We start from the raw sequence: 26,544 nt of genomic DNA on the forward strand, positions 1-26,544 counted from the left end.
AGCAGAACAAAGCACAGACGTCTTTATTCGTGAACGTAACGGTAGTGATCACACCTGTAAACACACACCGCTCCACCACCCCTTCACCTGTGCACACTTTAATCAATGGATGCCCACATTCGGTAATGTGAATTCAGTTGGACATGAGTTGCAGGAAACCTGACACCCGCAGGAACCGGCAATTCGATGAAGTCTTACGTTAGTTTACTTGACAGGTAAATTCATTATACAAGTGCAGACGATCCCCCCAAAAATTCAAATCTAAGGTACAGCAAAAGCAATTACATGAACATCATACCCAGCCACATTAGAATGAATTGCACACCTTTATATACAGCATTAATTTACAGATCATTTTTATCACTGCACCTGTGAGCTTAGAAAAATAAAATCAACATATAATGCTCTCTTTGAACTCCTCTTATTCTTTTAAATCATCTGGCACAGACTCAATTATATAAGTTGGCATTTTGCAGCCGTGGGATTATAAATTTAATCAAGTATAGTATATACAGTGTATGTTACTGGACATCAAAACCATATTGAATGACATCCTCTTGAGCTCAGAATTATGCACCCACTCTTAACATTTCTGCATAATCGCTCCCGTCCCCTGCACGGAAGTTCGCCATTAATAATTTGCTCATTGGTTTGTGTCGCTAATAGTGTTAACCAATCCATTATTTTAACATACCTAGATTGTAGAGAGGCAGGGGGTTATTTTAGGTTTGTATTGGGCTGGGGTCGGCAACCTGCAGCTTCGGTGCAGCGTGCGGCCTCTTTAAGGACTGCCCCGTGACGTCATTTATTAAGAACACCACCGTCTCGTATACACAACTACACAAGCATTGCCGGCTGTTGAGATATTGAGACAATTTTAACGAATTTGAAAAAAATAAAATCTTTTTGTTGTTTTGGTTGGGGACCCCTGGTATAGGGTTTAAAAAAAAATCTCATTGTTCGGGAATGATCGCTGTAAAGCATTGCCTTGGCTCATCATGCAATATGTATGTATTACGCTTTCTACAGGTTATTATTGGTTGCACGCAATTAAGGGTTTAAAACCTCGCTGGCTATAATCAAGCGTGGCTCAAATGTGCGCAGAAAAATCATTGCGTCTGAAATTTAACGCCAGAAATCTCGTTGCTCGGCTGCAAAGCTGCCAGTTACAAATTCGGCACAACGTCGCACCTCGTCACCGCCAATGAAAAGCTGTCACAGGGCTAGATTTGAAGCTTTCGTGACTGCAAGGATTCATATTCTTAGGTTTTTTTTTACCTACGTGACTTTACCGAAAAAACCTAAGAATATGTCACAGGGCTACCACAATAACAAAAAGACGACTCGTGACAACAAAAGACACATTTCCGTAACATTTCACGCGGTGCTGCGAAATCCGTCGCTGATATTACATTTGGGAACACGCAAACAGAATGGCAATCGAGTTGAGATATCGATCTCAATTGCTTCCATTGTACAGTGCCCCTACCTGCAGCATGCACAAAAATGACCGGAAAATATTTACACCCAAACACATAGTGTTCATATATGCCTGGTCGACTTTCGGAAAGTTTTGCCATTGCACAATGCCTCCCTCGGGTTCTCTTGTGTTACCAACGCGTTCAGTTTGAACTCGGCAGAGTGCAACAGGCATGGGCCACGGTGGTTTCTCTTTGCAGGCTGCATGAACGATTGCATCTGGCAATTATAGACACTGTAATACAAGCCCAATGGGAAGTGATCAAAACTTTGGCTGAAAGGTGCTGGGCAAGCTTGGGCGAGGAAAAAAAACCCAAGCTGGATCATTCTTGCCCGAATGGATTTTCTCATAATTTACAGAAAGTGTTGGATTTAAAAGTCCAGTGCCCATGTGCAATCACAGAACATAGGCGTTTTTTTTGCCCGTAAAAAAAAATTAAGTTAAGTAAACAGAAATAAACTGGCCAACAATCACTCCCAAAATTAACCAGACACCTTGACATTAACATTAAAAGGATTTCAGTAACAATTTTGATTAATTGTCAATAAAAAATATTCATGTACCGTAAGCTAACATCATGACTCCATTCCACCCACATGGAGTAACCGGTTCAGGGTTAATAGAGCACTCCGGCATGCTAATGTGCCCATACGCATACATCTATGAAAGTGGTGAGTGAGGAGTCACTGTTTGAAGACATGTGGCTATTGTATGCATGGCCCCTTTGTCAATCCACTGCTGGATGATGGTCCCCCTGTGTTGTCAAGAGTAGTGGGGGCTGTTTGACCATACCTCACCACCATTTTTCATTGTGGTTTGGTGAAGGCAGGGAGCATATCTGTGGGAGCATAGAAGTACAGCACAATAATCGATTTTGCTGTGCTGCCCACTGTGTAGCCGGGCAGCCGTACGAAAACTTGTTTGTGCATGGTGTTCACCTATCCAACTAATATCCGGGCTCAAATCTGCTTAGCTTCTAAGATCGGATGAGAATGGGCACATTCCAGGTGAGAACATTGACACGGCAAGGGGTGAAGCGGTAACACAGTGGTTTACGCATTACTGTATGAACCTGACGATTTAAGTCAGATTCCTGGCCACAGCTATAACATCAGTAGCGAGTGAGATCTGAACAGGTCCTGGGCACCCTCCCCATCACTTGACTAACCAGCACGGCGAGGTTATGTTAAACAACGCCCATGATCAACATGCCTCGAGCAGCCCTTTGTGCAGTAGTATATTTACAAATGGCTGTAAATTATGGACCATCTGAAAAACCAACATGGTTTAATATTCACAAACTGGAACAAATAAGTGCCTTACAGGTACGATGTACACTCAGAAATCAAGCGAAACGGGCAATGAATAACATTCTCACCATAAATTAAAGAAGCTAACACTTTCGTTCGTGTGTTATTACATTCACAGTACTGGAGATGATTAGCATTAATTTACATTAGCCCCTCTGTGACAAAATAACAATTACACCAAAGCTGTGGTTATTTCCCTCTTCTAATGGAGCATATTATTTTTATCATTACATGTAGGAATTAACACTCTTTAGGCAAAACATTAGATACTACTGTTAAATCAGCACCCCAGCTTAAATGGATAAAATTGGAGCAATATTTGTGATATGGCTACACAATACATTCCAAATCGAGAATCCTCAATGCACCACAGCATTCACCAGTGCTCCATCCACTCAATACAAGACACGGGGATTCTTAAAGCCCGATGACAACGACATTTAAGCCATTGGTGCCACAAATGGTCACCACAGAGTGGATGGGTGGGTGGTCGGGTGTGCGGGCAGATTGGTGGAGACTGTGTCCTAGTAGGGCCTAACCCCACCGGCCCACAGGAGGAGACATCCCCACTGCTCCGCCTCAGCCCTCCGTGCGGATGGGGAAGGCGTGCGCCTCGGTGTTGAACACATGCTTGTCGGGTGAGAGCAGCGCTTTGTTGTCGGAGAAGAGCAGGAAGAAGTACTTGAGCGTCTCGCCAAGGAAGAAGCTCTCCATCTTGTCGCGGGGCTCCGGGTTAGAGGGGCTCCGCACGTTGTTTATGGAGGAGTAGCCACCCGTGGCGACCTGGAAACGTGAAACACACCGGCGGCCCTCGTTTATACATTTGGAGCGGAAGCAAGCACTTTGTAAATGTGAGGCATCTTAAACAAAATAATCCTCCAGTGAATTTCGATTTAAAGCTTTCGTGACTGCAGGGATTCATCTTCTTGGTTCTTTCGGTAAAGTCACGTAGAAGGGAAATAATAAAATAATAAAAATAAAACATAATAAAATAATTCTCACGACGTTTCGGCCACAACGCAAGCAGCCGTCCTCAGGTGAAGTACAGGTCTGTCGGAAAGACAGCGTCTGAATGTTCTTCACCTGAGGACGGCTGCTTGCGTTGTGGCCGAAACGTCGTGAGAATTATTTTATCATGTTTTATTTTTATTATTTTATATTTCCCTTCTACGTGACTTTACCGAAAGAACCAAGAAGAAAAAAAATTCCTCCACTGATTTGGCTGGGTGGCTCAGGATGCAAGAGCAGTGAGCCGGCACTGCTGAGACCCTGACTGCAATTTGGGTTTAACCCACTCGTCAATAAACTGGGCTCTCAAGTGTAGCACGTTGATGGTCAGAGTTCAGTCAACGATGACTGCACATTTAATTGTTTTTAACTTCGTTTGCCAAAATCCCAGTTCTGAGAATCAGAAAATAATTGGTTTGACTGCTACATAACAAACATCTCTCCATTTAAAAGTGAGCACCCTCGTGTGGATATCTAAACAAGTAGTTTAGTGACCTGGATTCCATTCCCCAACACAGTGTGATGCACTGCTCCAACAGAGTTCCAAATGAATGCTGAGTCTCAGGACGTGATGCTGATGGCATGAATTTAATACATTTTAAACAAAAAAAACGTTGTCCTCCAATTAGCAACATGGGAAATATTCTTCAGATGTGACAATGGTTAAGCAGAGTTATTCATCTTTCGGGGTTTCATTTAATACTCATCAGGATTAATGTCCATGTTGAAAATAAAAAAATCCCAGCTCAGCACATCGTTACTAGTCCCAGCCTTGAACAAAAATACAAACTTTCCACATTGCTACAAGTTACATTTGTAATCAATGCATTAAGCAACTGTGGCCTACATACACAGTTATGCCAACGGCCACATTCATTAATGAATGGAGCATGGCTTATTTACACCAGCTTTTATTGAATGTATCAGTTTACATACACCGTGTACACTGTATCAACAGTGGTTAATCGACAGCCCCCCCAATGACTATCCAACTCGCCCAGCCTCCTTGGCGATACCGACACACGTGTAATTAGTGTTTGGAAGTGAGAGAAGTCGGGCGTAACAGTGACGACAATCTGCGTGGCAACATGACAACACAATTAGAGCTTGTCGTGCTGCGGCACTCTTGCACTGCCGCAGTGACTCAGAAGCAAACAGGCATGGGGTGACTGGTACGAGAGGAAACGTGCATTTAGAGAATTTGGCAAGCCACTTCAATGAGCTGTCATTTGGGCCAGATCGCTTCTGATAAAAAAGCTATATCGCTCAGTGGGCCGTAACTAGTCAAATAAAAAGTTTAGTTTGTAGTTTAGATTGAGGTAAGCAAGTAATGGGAGACTTTTACGAGAGGCGGTAAGTGACCGGTCTCTGACGTTATCTGCTCTGGCAAGTTCTCCAAACGTGGGTTCGCTGTCACCCCACTCCCACACTCCCCCACCACCCCTTCTCCCCACCAACCCCTGACCCCCATCTTAACCTTTCCCACATTTGTGTGCGCTGGGGCCCGTCGAGTAAAGCGGCTGTTGACTCTCCGCGCTCTCGGGCCTGCCCCAGCCTGTCCCCTCGCCCCCCACAAAACACGTGCACTCGCGTCCGCGTGGCCGACCGACCTTGATGTGCGCCGCAATAGCGGGTTAAAGAGCAACTTCTCATCCACTCCTTGCGGCTCTCAGCTCCTAAACATTAATATGATTTCACCGTTGTCTTGCAAGAGCCACCGTTAAAAACCATTTGAAGCAATCGTATCTCTACCCGCAGTGCTGCCTGCTGCTTGCTGGCAGGTTGTTTTTAACCTCACAGCACTCGTAAAATGATGTTACCGTGTGAGTCAAGCAGCCAACGAACCTCTTGCAACATCCTTTGTTATGTATAAGTGTGGTGCTGTAAGTCAATGTTCCATCATGCTATGCTGGCATGGTTTGCATTGCTTACTTAATGAGTGTAAATCCGAATCAATATTTTTTTATGATTTCTGAGCTGGTATTCTTGGGTCTTTCGGTAAAGTCACATAGATAGGTTCAAAGAAAATACAAATAAACATTATTTGAACCTATCTACGTGACTTTACCGAAAGACCCAAGAATATGAATTCCTACAGTCACGAAAGCTCAAAGTTCTGAGCTGGTAGTAGCATTAGTGAGAGTTGCAATTATTTTTTGGCTTAAGGAAAATATAATTATTTTTTTATTAACTCCAGTTATCTCGCCGAGTCTCAAAACACATTTTAGGCGAGTCCTGCTTTGGGATGCTTGGCCAACTATAAGCAGGGTTCGTGTGAGAGGAAAACAGAGTGCCTGGAGAAACCCCACATATGATGGGAAAGCAGCTCTCAAGCTCCATCGAGTAGCTTGGCAACCTACACGTTGCACTGCCTCTTTGGGACCTCAGAAAAAGTGTATCAACAGAGACTGATGACAGTGAGCAATGATTAGTGAAAGTGTACCACCAAGATGATTCGGATTTTTGTTTTCAAATTGAAGAGAGAAGTAAATAACGCTAACGTTGACTCTGATCGAATTAAGTATGATACAAAATGAACGAAAAATTACAATTTGCAATAAAACACAACTGGAATTTACACACCATGTATAACTGCATCTCTAGATGCCAAAGAAAAGTTGGTATATTTATTATATAGAGAGGCAGCCGCTCATAGGCAGAGAAAAAAAAAGAAAGGTCTTAAGCCTAGACTTAAATTTCGATTTAAAGCTTTCGTGACTGCAGGGATTCATCTTCTTGGTTCTTTCGGTAAAGTCACGACGTGAGAATTATTTTATTATGTTTTATTTTTATTATTTTATTACTTCCCTTCTACGTGACTTTACCGAAAGAACCAAGAAGAAGCCTAGACTTGAGCACGGACAGGGAGTGATCACCACAGATAGTTTGGGGAAAGGAGTTCAAGGCTATGCGAGCAGCAGAAGAGAAGAAGCGACCTCCCACCGAGTGAAGGTTGAACGGAGGCCTCGATAGAAAGTTTTGTTTACTGGAGCAGCGAGTCCATGCAGGGCAGTAGAGTAAACTAAACTATTTTTTATTTTACCAGGTAAAGCCCACTGAGCTATATAGTTATTTTTCAGAATCAACCTGGCAAAGAATGATAGCGCAATGAAGTGGCTCATCATGTGGACATTTATACTAGCCAAATACTATAAACGCATGTTTCTGCAAACTCCAAATATACAGACGTCAGGGTCGGGATCGAACCCACGACCTCCTGTACACCAAGCAAGGTAGTTAACATCTCACCACTGTGGCACCCCTCATGTAAGACGTGAGGATAAGGATGGAATATGACTGCTAATACGCTGTTTGTAGTGTGCACTCATTGAGGACTGTGTTAATGCCGAGCCATCCGAGTACGCACCCGTGTGTATCTCTGGAAGCTCTGGAAGATCTCCCATCCCCAGTCCTGGTACTTGACTTTGTCGGTGAAGCGATGGAGGTAGAAGAGGCTCTCCACCGTCTCGGGTCTCAGCAGGTTGTGCCTATCAGCAGGCTGTAAGCACACAACATCCACCATGGTGCTTGTACCAGGCTAGGTGCAGTTTGATGCCAAATGAAGTGGCAAAGGCTCACTGGCAGGAAGGAGGTCAAGACGCACAAAACTTGTGTGTGTTGTGTGAACTCCCATGCATATAACCTGAACAAACTGTTAGGCCATGCTGTTAGCATGCACCTACTTAGGCCTGCGTGGCACACAAAGAAGAGCTGTGTACAGCACTACGCTAGACCGGCATCGTCTTCAGGGTAATAATAATGGTGACACACTGCACCACATACTAATTTAAAGCCGAGTTAATCTCGAGGAGCCCAAGGACTGGTTAAGTTATCACTGCGATGACGTTAGCCGTGGTTGGGAACTGAACTTTGTTCTCCAAGTTCGTAGCAGAGTGCGCGATCCACTACGCACCCCCGCTCTTCATCCTTACACGTGCTCACATGCGCACACATACGACAGCATGCTACGCATAACTCACTCTTGACAGGAAGGGTTATAAGGTGCACATCTGTGTTTATTTTAAGCTTTAAGAGCTTGGATTGTATACTCATGTCCTGCAGGGAATGTGACTCGATCGGCCGGTTACAGCATGCGTTGAGAGAATTTTCCCTCCTCTTGCTGTGAACATTATCTGTGAGTGCTGAGCATTATGAAGTGTTTGTCAGAGTCCATTAGTGATGGTTCTGAATGAGTGCTATGTGCCTTCATAGCATACGACGGTGCTGTGACTTTGCCGACAAGATCGGGGCAGCACTCCCACTCACGTGAGACTCTGCAGATCATGGAATTTATTCCGATTAATTACTTTTAGGTTGAAGTTTATTTTGGCAGAATAATGATAACTTCCGACAGTTTCACTCATTTCTCTTTCGCCTGATTAAAAGTATAAAAATATACACATGAGTTTTATGGATATTCTCTCAATGCAGTTGTACTTTACTTATCGGAAGGAGCAACTCCAACGCAAGAGATGATTGATGGGATGGTGTGCAAGCTTATGCATGTGTGTGCATTCAGGAGCAAACATGCATGCATGAAACTGAATGTGTGGGTGTGTGGGTGTGTGTGAATGTGCATTTGCATGTGTGAGTACGTAAATAGGTTTATGCACACGTATAAGCGTGTTGCTCATGACTGTGTGCGTAAGTATCTTGCACGAGCATGCGTACGAGTATACGTGCATGTCTATGCGTACATGTGTGTGAATCTCCCAGGAGCATTTATATTCCTGTGTGGCTATGACTGTATGTCTATGAAAACAAGTGTGAAAATGTGTATGTATGTGTGGAAACAAAGGCGGCCAGGCATGGTGTTGGGCACCCACCCCCTCGTGTGCCGTGCCGGCCTTCATAGGCGCTACTCGCTAACAGCACTTGCATCAACAGTCTGTTAAGGATACACGGGGATCTTTGTCTTTGTACGTGTGCATATGTGTGAGCACGTTCTCAACCGACCTTGACTTCGATGTCGTGCGTGCTGCCCGCCTGCATGTTGAAGTGGCTGATCTCGGGGCTGAGGCCAGTCTCCATCTGCTGGTACATCTGGTAGCAGGTCTCCAGCAGCTTTTCAGCCAGCTCCATGTGCGAGGGGTCCAGTCCGTGCCGAGCTCCCAGCGCTAGCGTCCCCGGCAGAAAGCAAACCAGGTGGTCCTACGAAAGTGGGAGTAGAGAGGGAGAGGGGACGCTCAAACGAATTCAAAGGTGTCTCATTCAGCCTTATGTACTCTGTTTGGCCCAGTGATGCTGTACATGTACAGCTTCTTTCCACCATTAAGCAAACCTGCCTTTACCCTCAACCTTCAACCCCGTTTAGCCTCCGTGATCTAACGAGATCAGCGCGGTAGGCTACGTACGGTGTGAAAGAAGTTCAACGTACATACATATATCAGGAGCATAGGGAGAGATTTTGGTGTAGGCGAACATATGCTCGTTTTTAATACACAGCAGCCTTAGCGGTGGGCGATCAAGGCAGGATAGTGAAGATAAGGGAGGCGCGATGCACTCACCATTTTCGGTTTGAGAGCCCCACTGATGAGCTCCCCAATGAACGTCAGGTGGTTGGGCTGCGACGTCCCCAGCAGGTGCTTCTGCATCCCGCTCATAGCCTCCAAGTAGCTGTTAAGTAAGCTGCACAAGGAAACACAGCACACAGCGGTGCACGCGCACAAAATCATCAAGACCCAGTGAAGGAAGCAAGTTTCAGAATTCCCCTCCATGGGAGCCGTGTTCAGGCTGCCAAAAAAAGGAACAAAAATGTCCGCTCCAAATTCCGGGAAAGTTAAATGTTGTCCGTTTTTTTAAATGATTGTGGGCTAATAGCTTTTTACAGCCCAATTTACATTGGATTTGCATTAACCGTGTGCCTTGAGTGAAGGCACTCTATAAATATAAATGAATAATTATATTGTTTTAACTCGGATACCCCTCTCCTCCCACCGCCCCATTAACCCAGATAATCACATTATACACCAATTTTACCTTCACGCTAATGAAACGAGACGGAACAAAACAGACGACACTATACAAAACGCAACCGATTCCCGATTCGAACCACGGCAATTCATCACACCTGCAAGAAACCGTGCCCCGCGGCAAACACCCAGTACGCGCGCTCGTACACACTCACTGCTTCTCGCGCTTGCCTCCCTGCAGCCACTGCTTGAGCAGGTATTCATAGTAGCTGTCGGCGCGCGCCCCCATCGTGTAGACGCCGGCACGGGAGAACTGCCCCGAGTGCGTGTTGATGAACATGGGCACGAGGCCGTCCAGCTTCCCGCTCAGTCCCAGCACGTGATGCGTCACCGCGTCTGCCGCGCCCTGCACGCCGCCGCATTCCGACGGAGGGCGCTGTCGTTAAGCAGGATACTCACATTTATCCTATTCTTTCCTGAGACCAAACCAGAGGTCGCAACCGGGTACCCGATACCCGTACCCTACCTGTACCCGGCCGGGTACGGGTAGGGTACGGGTACGGCCGGGTACGGGTACCCGTTTGTGACCCTGGTGCGGCCGGGTACGGGTAAGGAATCAAAACCCGTTTGCAACCTCTGAACCAAACTGATAAAAAATGTGCCCGATCTCGTCAAACCTCGGCTGATAGCCAGGGGTTGAGCCTGCACATTGCGTAGATAGGCGACCACCGTACACAACAGGTGTTAAAGGCTGCTGCAGCGCTTTGTTCCCAGCAGGGAGCAGTGCAGCGAATGCCATTGTTGAGTTATACCACGCTACAATGTTGACGCTCTACACCTTCACCAACCCACACTGACCAGCATGAAAAATCATGGTCAACCTGTGACCCACGAGGTGTGTGGGGAAGCGCTCATCCAGCAGGAGATAGACAACACACATGAACATTACCATTCATGGCACTTCATATTAACTTGAAAATAACATATAATTGGTTTTTTCGGGAAAGTCACGTAGATAGAAAATACAATTATTATAAATTATTATTTTTATTTTATGTATTTTCTATCTACGTGACTTTACCGAAAGAACCAAGAATATGAATTCCTGCAGTCACGAAAATTTTAAGTTGAAAATAACAACCTATTATTAACTACTGTTGCAGGCACTGCTCTGTCACGTGAGCGCCAAATGCAGTCACATAGAGTCCCAGCAACGGTCAAACCTCTCGCACCTCCGAATGGCACGGTTGGCTACGTACGGCGCGTAAGAAGTTAAACGTACGTACATACGTACGTACAAAAACACAAACCTTGTACTTGGGGTCGCCAGTGAGGTGGCTGAGCTCACGGAACTCCAACTGGATACTCGTCACCTCAGCCACGGAGCTGTCGGACGTCCACTTGGGGGGGTGCGCTTGACCCGTCCCCAGGTTCACATCCGAGTAGGGCACCTTGGAGGGCGTGTTGAATGCCGGCATTAGCCGGTTTCCCAGGTCAACCTGTCAAATGGCATGAGGACGATAGGTTTTGAGCAAATAATTCTGATCAGCTTCTATCCCCAATTATGCTATCGGTATCATGTGACGAAGAATCCTTTTGGGTCTCTCACAGGGCAGAGCGACCCCCTTGTGTTGGACAAAGGCCCACGGAAGTGGATTCACAGAGCTACCTCTGAGCACGCGACATATGGGACCACAAGGGGGCAGCAATTTCCAACTAGCCCTGCCACTGAAAGTAATGTTCGTTGCATGTTAGGAGGATGATGCACTGACTGCACATTGCTTATTTGGACGTTTATTTTTTGTATACTTGCTGTACACGATGGAGCGTTGCGTGTGGTCCTACAATAACGTCCATTCTCGTCTTAAAATAAATGTTCTTCCCTTTCCCAATTATGTGAAAAGGGTACTTTTGCAATCCTGTTACGATGCAAAAAAAATGTCCACTCAGAATTCTGGCAAAAAGTAGTGCACCACCTCATGTCAGAGAACGTCCCCGGAAGACATCACAGAACTACTTCTAGTACTTTAACCACACTCAGGGTACGTGTTTTATATTTTTCGCAAAGTTTGTTCGTTGGTTATTAATCAAAATAAATTTTTTTATTCTCTGAGATTAAATACATTGAAGTAAAAAAAAACTCGATGGTATTTTTTACCACCTCTAACATTATTTCTTGTCTGTTGTCTCAAGTGTACAACTTTCTTGCTCTATTATTATTGAAAATATTAAATCAGTAAATAATTTGTATCTAATTTGCATACGCCATAGCTGATGCATTCTCAAGTAATGGAATTATGCATATATTGTGAGCAAAAGAATACATGTTGGTGGCTAAATTGATGCGTCACACAAGTCCCCTCTATCTTCAAATGCAGCTGCATTAAGATGCTACGCGAGTCCTGCTTGTGTTGTAGATCGTCACAGGCCTAGTACCACAGCCCTGCGAGCCAACCAGCCACCTCGAACTCACGGCCTTGTCGAGGAAGAGTTTATCTCCCGTGAGGTGGAAGGTGCCCAGCAGTCCCCCCATGATGCGGATCGTCGACTCAAACAGGTTCACGTCCACGTTCTTGGCGAAGTTCAGCTTGGTGCTCACCCACTGCCGCGCCTCCTCAAACTCTGCCGCACACAACATCGCGCCAAGCGTCAACCCAGCGCCTGGATGGTGCAAATGTATACTGCATGTCATAGGAATGCAGCAAAGACAAAGATCCCCCTGTTTCGCCATTTGACACGACTGTTGGGGCAAGTGTTGTTAGCGAGCAACGATAAAGGCCAACGGGGCACCTAAGGGAGTGGGGTGGCTAGCACCACGTCCGGCCACATTTGTCTTCCGAGTGGCCATGTGTACACACCGCAGCAGGCACTCATTTGAGGCCGAGTCGACCTAGGGGAGGCCCAGGACCAGTTCAGATAACCGTCACTGGTCTTGGTGGCCTTGAGCGGGAATCGAACTCGGGCCGCCAGGTTCGTAGCACAGCGTGCTAACCGCTGCATTACCGCTGACCATAGAAATGCATCACCAACACGTTCGCAAACACATGCAACACGTCCGTGCGATATAAACTATAAGGGCAGTATATTCTTAGGTTTTTTCGGTAAAGTCACGTAGGTGACGGTTCCACCTGAAGACGGAAGCTTGTGTTGCCTCCGAAACGTCGTGATTTTTATTTTATTTTATTTTTCTTAATTTTAATTTTTTACCTACATGACTTTACCTAAAAAACCTAAGAATATGAATCCTTGCAGTCACGAAAGCTTCAAATCTATAAGGGCAGTGCTTGACACTCGTGGTGGCGGTGAAGTAAGCAGGACGAGTGGCAAGCGACCGTCCTGCATGCGTGTCTCCGCCCACCGTTCTCGAGGCCCATGATCCACATGGTGTCGAGCGCGTCCAGGATGGTGAGGCCCAGGCCGAACCACTCGCTGAAGGAGTGCGACAATGGCTTCAGCTCGTCGTGGCCCCATGCAAACTCACGGTAGCCTCGCCACGCGTGCAGGAACGCCTCCACCACCGCCTGCTGGCGCGGGTTCAGGCTGTGGACTGAACACAATCAAAGATTCACGAGACTGGCGAAGGCCTTGGCCACGTAAAAGTGTATGCGTGTCGTTTTACTTGTTTACTGCCAAATGCTGGGCATGACGTCGTTTAAATCTGTGTGTAACGTACAGCCCGTGGGTCGGTAACAGTCCACGGTATGGTTAAGACCGCCCTGTGAGCTTCAGTGGTATGTGAACGTTCATCTAACAACTCTGCGGGTTTTTTGTTGCTAACAGGCTAGCACGCCCATTTTTGTTCACAAACGTGACATATCCGCAGATGCGTCATCAAGTTCATAAATAGTCTTGTCTGCCAATGAGACATATTTGTAAATGCGGCATCAAATTCGTGAAGTTTCCAAGTGACCCTCTCCACCTGTGCAGAGCTAGGAGGTTCCCTAATTTGGTACGAGCTCAAAAAAGCTTGCACACGCCTAGCCTAAACAATATTGGCTAAATGATCAATTGATTCAAATAATTCTCATGCTCGTGGTACAAGCATCCAATTGTGCATGTAAGAATCAAATGTTGTTTTGTAAGTTGTTTGTGTGAAACCGTGCAGCCACCATACTACGCACGACTGAAGTGCAATAAAGCATCGAATCATGAATAAAATCGCGACCCCAAATTCAGATAACTCATAAAATTTTGGAGGGGAGCAACCACTACTTTTCTACTGCACAATGAATCCGTCCGTACACATGCAATTCGTCTTGTTCTGCGAAAAGCCAATTTGTGGGTTTAAAAATGTGGGACAGAGTATTGACACCACTATATCTTAATTTCTTTCTGCAACTGAGGCTTTTCATTCAAAAGAAAAATTCAGCACAGTCAAAGGTTGAATAGAGTGCCACTCGCTGTCACGCTTACCCTTATTAGGCTCCTGATTGGCGACTGCACCATGCAAATTGGATTCATCCTTCCCGTCAGCGACGATCAATTTTGAAGAATTCACTCCCAAACCATGATCCCTGCAAGGGCAGCACAAGGAAAGTTCTAAACAGTAAGCCGATACAGTACTTTGGCTCGCAGCGTCTGTAGTGTGGGCATGAAGTTGAGCTCAACAATTAGACTCTAGCGACCAATATTCAACTTTCACTTTCAATTATTTGGATGTCAATGTAAAAGTGAATTTTTATAATACATTTCAAATAATAATATAACTTAACCAAGAAAACCACACTAGCTATACCATTTATTAAGAGGGTCCACTCTTGGGAGATTTAAAGCATTTATATGAGGGGATATCAATTAAATGGGATCAGGAACCCATTTGCAGTACTGCCATCTCCTGGTCAACTCTCAGGTCAGTGAGTGTAGGAGTTTCAGAAATCTACATGATTCACCAACCACACCAATGTCGCCAAATCACTGCATTACATGCGTGGGTCACCACTTAGGAGGTCCGTACACCAATTGTTTAAAAGCAAACAACTGATTTGAAAATAAATGTTTAAAAATTTTTTTATGATTATTTAGATTAATATTTTGAAATGTATGGGCCACGTGTGATCTTCTCAGTGGAACGTTGAAAGACATTAAATATCTTAAGGAAAGTAAATGGACTTGGGCAGAAAAAATCGCGACAATAGACGATGGCTGATCGCTGAGACCGGTGACGCAATGGCAGCCAAAGTAGAGGACGCGCCCAAAAGCTACGACCACCTCAGAGATGGAGCAATGAGATCAGCTCATGTACAGGAGCAAGATGGATTGTGGCGTCGCAGGACTGTGAGAGATAGCATCGGCGTGGGGAGGCCTTCAGCAAGCAGGCGACAGATGATGAATGTGCACAATGTGGGATAGCATTTTCACTAGATTGTGACTAAACAGTTATTATTAGTGTCGGCAGGTGGTGTTAATGACAAGCAATAGACCTGGGTTCCAAGGGCTTGGCAACCTGGCCCTGCTTTTGAACAGGTGGGCCCCTCCGCAAGGGCTTCTTGGGCTTCTGCTCAAATGGACACGCATACAAACACACACACACACACAAGTTTGCCACCGTAAAGTCAACGTGCACTTTGCAAAACTAATACCCGTGCACCCCAAAGCGCTCAAATAGCACTGTTATGATTAGAGAGACAGAGGCTGCCTTGAAGGCCATATAAAAACAGCATACCTTTAAAACTTGGCACAGCAATTGTTAATTTTGCGTAGGATTACCTTGGACCACCATTTCAAGTGTGAGCATTCACTGTCCTTATGTAAGCATTAGATTCAGGCTACCAGCACAAAAAGCAACACTTGAACATTTTAGAGACAGCCTTATCATAAGTTAAACAACTTGCTGATGACTTAATGACAAGTGCTCACTGTGCTCTTTATGAACATGGGTTACTCTGATATATGTATGGCCTTTTGTCAATCCATTTCTGGATGAGTCCTAGTCATGGGGGTTATTTTAATGTATGTCACCAATCTGGTCTGTGCGGGTTGGTGAAGGCAGGGAGCACAGACGTAGAAGCCACCGATGTACAATACAACCCCAAGTAGCCCTACAGGCCCCATGACAACCTGTTTGCGCATGGTGGTCACCCATCCAAGCACTAATCCAGGATAAACCCTGCAATGCCTTTGAGATCTGAGGCGATCGAGTGCATTCCAGGTGCCAGGCTGTGTGCTGGTATCAAACCTAATTCTGTCATGCAGATCATAAGGACAAACTTCGCTTGAGAATCTGACCGTTTTACCCGACTGACAAAATGAATGGTGAAATTCTCAGAGACTGCATGATTTACCGGGTTAAGTTCCTGGGCGACCTGGCGTTGCGCGTTTCTGTCAGGGTCAGCATCGGGAACGTGTGGCTTCAAAGTGCGAACCTCCAAGACATAGCGATGGGATTCTCCTGCCATGCAGACGTGTAACAAGTCAACAGCCTCTCACAGCGCGAATAAGAAGCCAGGGCAAACCGCGGCAGCGTGCATTTCTGCTCAGAAGCCACACCGAATGACGTCAAACCAAAGTCGCAATCCGTATCGAGTACGGATGAAGGGGTCACTGTCATGAGTGAACATTGTGGATTTCGTGAACAGAAACGACCGCATGGTTGTGAGCATCCAAGGCATTTATTGTCCAAAATGGTCTCATTGTTAACCGGTTGGGATTGTTTTGCCAGTCTTGGCTCATACACTCAGCGCACTGGCATGCCTTGTTTGTTTTTAAAGGGTGCAAATCTTGCGGTGCTATTTTTATTTTCAATGCTGGCCCCGGGATTTACGACACGCACAGTGACTTGTTGGGGCCATGGCCAGGATCGCGTTGAACGTTATACCAACTCGTGCACAGCCGTGAGCGTACGCGTACTTATTTAAGTTGTCACAACATTAATGTAAATGGATACACTATGTCCCACGTATATGATGTGGTTTTTGGTGATGCGTAAAAATATAGCAAATTCAAACATAAATTGAAAGCTTCACACCCGAAGCTCAAAATGTGAACAGCATGCAGGGCAATGCTCAATTATTGTGAGCGGTTACTAAAATCTGTACAGAAACGTCATGTGCCAGACATTTGCCACGTGTTTTGTTAAGAAGCAAAATATTAAAAAATATTTTTTTTTTTTAAACACGCTTTAATGAAATGTACTGTCCGAGCTGCCCCTCCTCCTGCCCCCTTCCCCCATCGCCCCTCCCCTCCTTCCACATCCCCCGCCCCTCGGCGTGGCTCCCTGAGGCTTTCCGTGACGTCAGGGACCACGTGGTGATTTACAGGCAACGTGAGTTGAGCGTGAACCCCCGTTACCTAACCCGGGACGTAAAAAAGATTGTTAAAAAAAATATATTTTTAATGATAGAATATAGTATTGTCATCAGTATGACATACCTATACCAAGCTTGCAGTCGATACGACATTGTGAATACGGTTGAAATTGAGTTACAAGATTTTTTTTGAGGATACAACAGACGGAGTTAAATAAAAGCGTGTAATAAAAAAGAGATATACGAGGACACGAAATCCCTAGTTTAGCCAAATATTTTAAGAACTGTAAACTATAATTTCTGAACAGCATGGCACAAACAAGCTAACAAAAGCGTGGTCAGCTTCCATTTGTAAAGTGGCAAGGGATTTTTGTTGTGCATGCAGGCAACTGTACCCTGAAGGTGGTAAGCAGCGAAGGCAGTTCCCAGCACAATGAAGAGGAAGAGAAGGATACTCCGCTGCAGTCGAGATAAGCGCTTCCACCTCTGTAGCAAGAGCACATTTTCACAACAGCAATGTGACACAGGCACACAGCACAGTGCTGCACAATCCCTTACCGAGACTCCAGAGTGCACCGTGTGATGCTTTCAAGGAAAGTGAAAAACACTCGTAAATAATTAAGTGGAGGCAGCATTCAACATTGGAAGAGTACGTGCGACTGCCACCAATGCGGCCTCTCTTCAGAATCCGAAATACATTCTCATACCATTTGCTCGAACCATTTAATGATCCAAACCTACCCCAGCAGCCATTCAACGAACTGTTGTGATTTGGGGGTGTCTAAATTGAAGAATGAGCTTTTTGACGATTTTGTCGTGTGCCCCAAATAGTTGCATGGATCATGTGAACCAATTACATACAAGATACAATTATTGCCATTTATAGCCCTCTGTCAACTCACTTCTGGATGAAGGCATTCCCACACCGTGTTGGTCACGTGCCTTGTTTGACCACACGGGTCAAGAGTGCGTTGGTAAATTAAGGGCCCAGGACCAGTTCAGGTATTACTCATCACTGATGTTAACTATGCCAGGAATCAAACTCAGGACCTCCAGGTTAACAGTGCAGTACGTTACCACTGCGCCACCGCTCCAGCCATATAGGAATAAGAACAATTCACGCACGATCCATGCTTGTACTGTAGTCTGCATTTGAAAAAAAAAGTTTACTTTTACACAGGTGACCTTTGTAAAACGGATGTTTAATTTCCATGGGTTCTCACCTAGTAAAGTAATGTCAATCAATAAGTCACTAATTTTAAATTAATAAAGTGATGCATCCTCATACGCTTAATATGCGTACAATTACGACACCATTAACGCATGATGGGGACACTCTGTCTGTGGAGTGGCCAAACAGGATATTTCTCCTCCGTCCTCATGTAATTGCAGTGCACAGAATGTGAACACCCCACTCATGGAAGGTAGCTGGATATAATTACTGCCAAACAACAGTTTGTGAAAATCCTTGGGAGTGTACGTTGACGCACAGTCTTTTTGTCCCCGTGACGTGTGGAGAGTATTGTGAATGTGTAACCGCGCTGGCAGCTGAGAGCAAGGGGAGCAGTGAGTGGGTTCACGACCACGGCAGAGGTTAGGAAACATATGGGCGTCTTTGTATCAGCTGCGAAGTAAAGGCAGCGCTGAGTCACTGTGACGTGCGTCCTCGGCTTCCTGCTGTTACCCAAACGTGTTGATGAGAACAAAAACATACTATGGAACAGTGTGAACTTGTTTCCTTCTCTTAGGAACAATTGACATGTGATTTTCGTGTTTATTTTAATAGTACACAGTGATAACGGAAGGCAGGGGGAAGAGGCAGGCGATTTAACAAGCCGTGCGTGGATGACATCAATTGTGCCGTGCCAAAGACATATCTCCTGTAGAGGCTTTAACACAATCTTGGGGCAAGTGCTGTTCGTGAGCTCCTATTAAGGCAGGAACCACACACGAGGTGGTGTGGCCAAAACCATACCTGGCCGCCTTTGCCTCTCCAATGCTGATCTTTATACCACACTAGGTACTAAATTCAGGGATGTATTGACCAATGGGAAGCTCAAAACCGGTTTAAATATCACTCAACACTTGTGTTAACCGTGGCCAATAATCTGCTCCCCACATTTACCAGGCCATGGTTGACATCAGCGGCGAGTGCTTTCTAAACAAGTCCTGGGCTTCCCTCCCTTAACCACTGGGGGAGACAAAGGCAGCCGGGCGTAGCGCTGACCGCCACACCACACTTGTGGAGCACCGAGCCAATCTGGTTAGATGCTCGATCAGCACTGGGGAGACAAACGTGCCCATGCCTGGTGGTGGCCACACAAACACGGCTGAGTGCGATACCAGCCTTGCAAAGATAGTTGCCAAGAGCACTTGCCCCCAGCAGTGTGTTAAAGTTCAACACGGAGTAGGCTTTCACAACCAATATCATCCATAAGAGGTTTTTTGGGGGTTAGATCGCGTTAATATATAAATGTGTCGTTAAACCCGCCACCACCCGACACAGCCAACTAGTAAGGGGTTGTCACGTGAACAGAACGTGGCCAAATCGTCACTAGTCCAGCACTAGTGTATAGTGTAGTAGTGTATAGTAGTGTAGGGGTATAGTAGTGTATAGTGTAGTGTACTTGTACAGCAACACCGGTGTGTTGGAGAGCCAAGCCACGACATTTACAATCTGAGTACGACGTTTCGCCAGTAATTACATACTAGTTATGACGACACATTTATATATTTACGCGATCTCACCCCAAAAAAACCTCATTTATAGTGTGTTAAAGACGACACGGGCGGGTCTTTATGATGCTACACGCACCACCAATACTCAACCACCAGGGGTCACCCTCTCTGTTTACCGAGTGAGTGTGGCCAGCCAATGGAAACGGTGCTCACTGCGTGTCACTCGAGCGAGCAAATCGCACTGTCAGTGGACGAATACAACCGATGGTGTGGGCCGTCTGTATTGGTTGTGGATTTGAAAGGGCGTGGGAGGTGGTGTGGTGGGGGTGGTGCGCCGTTAGCAGTCACGGCAATCCGATTGGCTAGCAGATGGAGTTGCCACTTCGCGAATTCCGTCGTCAGATGGCAGCACCGAGTCAGCACGCCCCGTGCAAAGTGACAGACGAGGCAGCACAGGCCACCAAAGAATTTGAGTCTGTGAATGGGTATCAGAATATTTATTTAGACTGGAGAAATCCGATGAGCTGCAAAGCTCTTTTTCACAGATGTCCAGGAGGCGTGTCACGATGCATCGGATGATCAATTAATGCCGATTATTAAGCTCGTGACAAATGCAATTCATTGTGACATATTTTTTAAAAGATATAATTTGAATAAAATATATGCAAATGATGAGCACAGTTTACATTTAGGGAAAGTGAGCAAACAAAACTATGCAAATCAGACAGAAAAAAATAAAATCTAGAGCAGACAGTAGAAAACATATGATCAACTGATACACGCTGAGTAATTACATTATTCCAAATGCTATCAGATTTTTGTATAGTATTTGGTTATTGTGGAGGTCGTGGGTTCGAGCCAGACTGGACGCTTAGATATTTGGAGTTTGCATGTCTCTATCCTCGTGGTCGCTTGGATTTTTCTCTGGGTCCTCCGGTTTCCCCTTCCACATTAAGAAACGTGCGTTTAGAGTATTTGGTTGCTATACATTTCCACGTGATAAGCCACTTCGTTGAGCTAGAATTTATTGCCAGGTCGCTTCTGAAAAAGAGCTACATAGCTCAGTGGGCCTTATAGTTTAGTTTAAATCTCATTTTACAGTGTATCCATATTTAAATTGTAATTAATTTTTGTATTGATATTTCTACATCTGATTAACTGTATCACGATTGTATTGCTTTTATTCAGGTCTACGATTCACTTTTGGTCCCATTAGACTTGCTGGAAAAAAAGTAACATTTAATTTTGCCAGCTATTATAAAATGCAATGATATACAGTACTGTCATATTTATTGATCTAAAGCTCTGAGTCAGACCTCATTTATAAATAATTTAATGACCGTATATGGTACGAATCCAATTCATTTTGAAGTTTTCATACATGTTTTTGAGTCAACTAAATCATGACCTATGATGTCGAATTAACGCCATCATTATTTTAATAACAATGTATGCACAATGATTTACCAAGTGCAATGCAAACCACAATTAATGTATTTTGCCACCATTCTCTGCATATTGTATGTATGTATGTGTTGGAGTTCTTTCGCACGTTCGTAGCCAACCGTGCTAATTGATTAAACACAAAAAAAGCAGTTCTAAAGAAATTAGTTTTCAATCTAGAAAATTAAGGCCAGAATAATTAATTGATAAGCTGCAACCACATTAAGTCATTCAGCTAGTTTCAAAGTTAATTTTGTTGAACCAGGATATAACTTAAAAGACACAGATAGTCTCAGTTGCAAGAATGACACTGGGTCATCAAAAAACAAAGCATAGCAATGAAGCAAATAGAACATCAAAACAAAAAGCGTATTACACTGAGATATAGGAAATATTGCACACACAAAAAAAAAATCTGTTTTAAATAATACATTCCCTGTTGGCTTGGGCAGATTATGTTTTCAACTGATCAGAGTACAATTCCAAAAATTAAGTTACAGAAACATTAAAGAGGTATAGGATGACTATTATACGAATATGTTAATGGACAAGTATAACTGTAAACTGCAAGTGAAGTTATCGTAAAGATTCGAGAGATTAGCATCAAATTATAATCTAGATGGGACAGTAACCAAGGACAGATTTGAATCAACGGAATTCAAGGTGTTTTTAACAGAGGAGTGATAATCATGAGTTTTTTCTCCTTGGAGTGTCTAAGATTGAGGATTTTGGACCTGTATAAACACTTTGGAAAAAGAACGAGTTAAGTGTGTATGCATTAAAGATTAACTTGGCCCAGTGAATCTGCCTCTCAGTTGATCCAAAGTGGTTTTCGAGGTTGATTTGTATATGATGTCAACAGTCTCGGAGAGGCAGACGTAGCAGCTGTCGTATGTTTCCACGTAGAAGTGGAATAACAAGATTCGTTTCTCTTCAAACGTTTGATGAGGTATGAAGTTGACATAAGAATTGAGCCAGATGTAAAGATAATTGTGTATGAGGAAACATTTAAAATTGTTGCACTGCAAAGAGTGGGTTATGGACAAGGTTCAATCAACCCAAGTTGCAGTAGAAAAAATTAAAATATATTGTCTCGTGTATCACATCAACTAGGCTGTCCATGGATGAACCTAACAAAAGAATAGCGTATTTCACATACAGCATGTAAACCTTAGTCACTAAATGCAAATATGCACGATAAAGCATAAAAAATACAAACAGGTGATCAGATGGCTGAGCTGGCATCAGAGAACTTGGTGTCAAATTCAGGCAAGACATTGTGATTTAACACCAGGCTTTCAAGTACAGTGAGTTATGTTCTCAGCCTGGTAACCAATAACGACACCAAAAAAACAAATCTATCACATTACATTTGGTTCTGCAATTAAATCTGCAAATTTCCAGCTCCGAAACGAATACAAATAGGTTTAACTGTGTAAAAAAAAAGTTGCTTGATGGGATCTTAGAAGTGGTTCTGGTATCCACTTCCACGGGTATAACGTAAAGGTCTGCACCACTCCACGATAGTTCCGCATCGGTACTGTCTCTAGACATTGGGATCCACGTGTAGCTTGCGTGGAAATTACATTTACTTAATTAACTTAATTAACCGCAGCTTGCCAAACACCAGCCATTGCAGCCCAATATTAACCTAAATTTTTTTCTTTACAATCTCCAAATTTCATTTGCAGATTTATCTATTACACATCACAGCAGCTGATGACTGGTAAAAAGGCAAAACTGGACAGTGATGAGTTATAAGGACTGGGATTTGGAAAGCCATACTTTACATCACATTGCAACTCAATGTTCCATTGGCATACAGAGGTGTACGTGGATCGTTACATCTGAGGTGGACCATTATGCAAAGCCTGGATGCAAATCCACTGCCAAATGAGGGACTATCTATGCCGTGTGGATTCTGGGGGTTATATGACCACACTTCATGCTGATCAATGCAGGTTGAAGGCAGGGTGAAAATAAATTGGAGCATTTGAGTTCAAAATGGTTTTGCTGCACCGCCCTGTGCTGCCCAACACATAACACTGCAGCCCTATGCCAACCTATTTGTGCACAGTGATTACCAAGCACTATCCACTCTCCAAACCTGCTTAGGTTCCAAGATGCGATTAGATTGGGCACATTCCAGGTATTTAGTCGTAAGCAAGCACCACCTCGTTTCAGTGCACCTTTAATGCCACGATGGACACGAGAAGACCCATGGGCTTACCCGCCAGCACGACTGACTGCGAGGCGCCTTGGCGTTGCTGTAGCCACCATCCAAAGTGACGGATATGAAGTCTCGTCGCTGTGGGTTGTACATGGCTGTGGTGCTCTGCTCTGCGAGTGCGCTGCTACGGGAGCCCGGCACTCATCTCCGCTGCGGGGATTTCTTCTTTCACCATCGGTCGCTGTTCACACCGGCGGATTCCCATTCACCCTAAAGCGGGGGGGAGAAAGGCAACGTTGCAGTGGTGAATCCAGTCCAGATGTTCCCATGTGTTTTGCCCATTTGACATGCACATGGATAAGATATATTTCGGTCTACCTTGAAAATAAAGACATAGAAAGACTCAATGGGCTTCCACACGCATTAATTAATGACTCTGGCCTGAATTTTGACTTTTCATGAGCTGTAGTAGCTGCCTTCGCTGGAGCGATCATATGTGGCCAGGTCGCTTCTGAAAAATAAGTAATACCACAGTGGGCTTTGCCTGGTAGGAAGGGGGTGGTTTAATTTCATTGGTATGTGTTTGGGTGATTTTTTTGTTACCTTTCTTGTACTTTTCACGACTATCATGTTTTTTCTACTGTTTGTTGTTGTAGAGTTCTTACCAGCCCCTACTGGACATCTGCGAAAAAGAGATTCTAGATTTTAAGCTTTCGTGACTGCAAGGATTCATATTCTTAGGTTTTTTTCGGTAAAGTCACGTAGGTAAAAATTTTTACATTTAAATTAATGAAAGTAAAATAAAAATAAAATAAAAATCACGACGTTTCGGAGGCAACACAAGCTTCCGTCTTCAGGTGGAACCGTCACAGCACGATAGCTGTATCAAGTAAGAGAAATTCCAAGAAAACAGTCCTTGTATATATACTGGTTGAGGGTGGGAGGAGCCAAGTAGGCCCTGAATATTATTATTGTGAGGTTCGGTGCAGCTGAAGCACGCTGTTAGGAATGAGCCTTTGTTGTGTAGACTGGTTGAAATGGGAGGTTCCAAGAGTTGTTAAGGTGCGGCTGATGTAAAGGTGCGTGTAAATGGGACTGAAAAAACCTAAGAATATGAAAAAGAGATTCACAGCTCATCGGATTCCTCCACTATAAATATTCTGATTCTGATAACATCTCTACTTCCACAGTGCTCTCAGCGAGTGCCTCTGTACCCACAGAAGCTTGTGCAATGGAAAAAGCGACATTACAAAAATGTATACGACAGAGCAGGTGTGTGTGGCATGAATAGGTATCCAATGCCCATGTGCCACGTAGTACAGATCACACGACGCCCAGTTAAAACAAACTTGACAGCCATACCGTAGTTTCATTGTATGCAGCACTAATAACTCGTCCTGTTATTATTCGTGTTACCTGTTCCTATCGTTCGATATGATTTCATGTCTCCTTTTAGACTCGTAAAATCACAGTACACTATATACTATACGGTTCTGGAGTCATCGTTAGGTACAATTAGTTAAGCTGGCTTTCCCTTGCTTTATTTTACACTGGTGATCCCACAACTGCATACAAGGATTAACAAGCAAAAACAACACAATATAGTGCAAGTAACAGCTTTGTCCAAATTCATTGAATCAAAAGCCACACGAAGACAACCCCCCTAGAAAACAATCGTATCTAATGATGCAGTATAAAGCGTTCTTGATTAGGAAATAAAATCATCTTCATGCCACGATCAGGAGCTACATCATGGTGCAGTAGTGCCGTCATTTCCTTGATTCACAACCCGCCCGTGACTTTGAATGTCTATGTTCTTATCGTCTTCGATATCCTGTGGAACACGGGGGGCACGGATCGATAAGTTCACGCAATACCCAATAAGCATGCCCCCCCCCCACCGCCTGAGTTATATTCCCAAGTCCAGGTTTAGACATCAGCGGCGAATGACATCTGAATTGATAAGCATGGTAAAGTATGAACGGATGATGAGTTATCATCATTACCAGTACAACCTTATCACAAGCATGCCGAGAAATTAGACATGTTACACCGCGTTTGTCATCAACGACACGATCCCATTAAATTACCGTGATCCGGCATCTCCAACTACATTACACGATCGTCATTATCACGATATCACATCACCAATAGACGAGACAATCGATACCATAGTATCCCTACATGAGATAACGAAAGGCGATACATTACCCATCACCGCATATCGTTATCACTGCAGGTTGCTTCTGATTTGGTGGTCACTTTAAACCCAAACACACCAGCAAACGCCCACACACTCACCCGATGGCAAATGCAGCAGCAACAACAACAACAAACGACTGACAGCCCAATTAACTACTAATTGATCCGCCCTATCTCACCGATCGGTGATTTAATTGATTGCGCCGCGTCGTGGCGGCGACCCGAGCTGATCGCGCTGAGCGGCGGTGGTTTGGCAGCGCGCACGCCGCAGGGAAGACGTCCGCCACGTTCATGAACCCGCCCCGGGTCACTCCGGGTGACTTGAAGCCACGAGAGGGAGCGGCCATCTTACGTAGGGAACTCAGCCACACCCATCAAACCCCACCCATATCCACCAACCCCCACCCACCCCCCCTTCCACCAACTCCCCCCACATTCCCACTCACCAACCCTCCATATATCCCCCACCCACCATCCTCCACAATCACCCCCCCCCCAACAACCCCCCCACATGCCCACCCACCAACCCCCCCACCAAACCCCCACATCCCCACACCACCAACCCCACCGACACTCACCAACCCTCCCCCACATCCCCACCCAGCCACCCCCCCACTCTAACCCCCACCCCCAGCCCCCCCCCACATCCCCCCCAACCCCCCCCCGTCCCCACCCACCAACCCCCCCCCGTCCCCACCCACCAACCCCCCCCCCGTCCCCACCCACCAACCCCCCCCCCATTCTAACCCCCACCAAACCCACCAAGCCCCCCCACACCCTCCCAACCCCCCCCACGTCCCCACCCACCAACCCCCCCCCCCATTCTAACCCCCACCCACCCCACCAAGCCCCCCCCAACTCTACCCCCACCCACCCACAACCCCGCCCAACACCCCCCCCCCCCACCTTTTCGCCAACTCAACGGGAAGTCGGGAACCCTGCAGTGACGACGTCATCGCCCCGCCCACTCACGAGACGCGCTGATCTCCCTTTGTGACCCTCACGCAAGATGGCCGCCGAATGCCCCTACCGGCGAATGACGTCACGCGCGACGTCACGCGCCGTCGAGGCGTTGCCGACTTCTCGTGCGAGCGTC

At 45.3% G+C, this 26,544-nt stretch overlaps 1 protein-coding gene across 3 annotated transcripts; it reads right to left on the minus strand.

Moving 5' to 3' along the window:
• MAN1B1 (mannosidase alpha class 1B member 1) lies at positions 1-26,387 on the minus strand. Of its 3 annotated transcripts, none has more exons than XM_078865464.1 (14): positions 26,355-26,387; positions 23,307-23,516; positions 17,350-17,440; positions 15,992-16,098; positions 15,131-15,204; positions 14,124-14,224; positions 13,069-13,257; positions 12,184-12,332; positions 11,021-11,209; positions 9,926-10,116; positions 9,306-9,426; positions 8,755-8,949; positions 7,166-7,297; positions 1-3,573 (listed from the first exon to the last, which is right to left on the minus strand). In XM_078865464.1, exons 2-14 carry the CDS (start codon positions 23,397-23,399, stop codon positions 3,370-3,372), a joined length of 1,836 nt encoding a protein of 611 aa, XP_078721590.1. In that variant the 5' UTR covers positions 23,400-23,516; positions 26,355-26,387; the 3' UTR covers positions 1-3,369. The 3 variants fall into 3 exon arrangements, with proteins under 3 accessions (XP_078721590.1, XP_078721588.1, XP_078721589.1); XM_078865462.1 differs by lacking the exon at positions 26,355-26,387 and adding an exon at positions 25,628-25,753; XM_078865463.1 differs by lacking the exon at positions 26,355-26,387 and adding an exon at positions 25,548-25,741.
• Between the last annotated feature and the right edge of the window lie 157 nt (positions 26,388-26,544).

This window comes from Lampetra fluviatilis, chromosome 20 (genome assembly GCF_964198595.1).
Source record: "Lampetra fluviatilis chromosome 20, kcLamFluv1.1, whole genome shotgun sequence".
Classification (NCBI taxonomy): Eukaryota; Metazoa; Chordata; class Hyperoartia; order Petromyzontiformes; family Petromyzontidae; genus Lampetra; species Lampetra fluviatilis.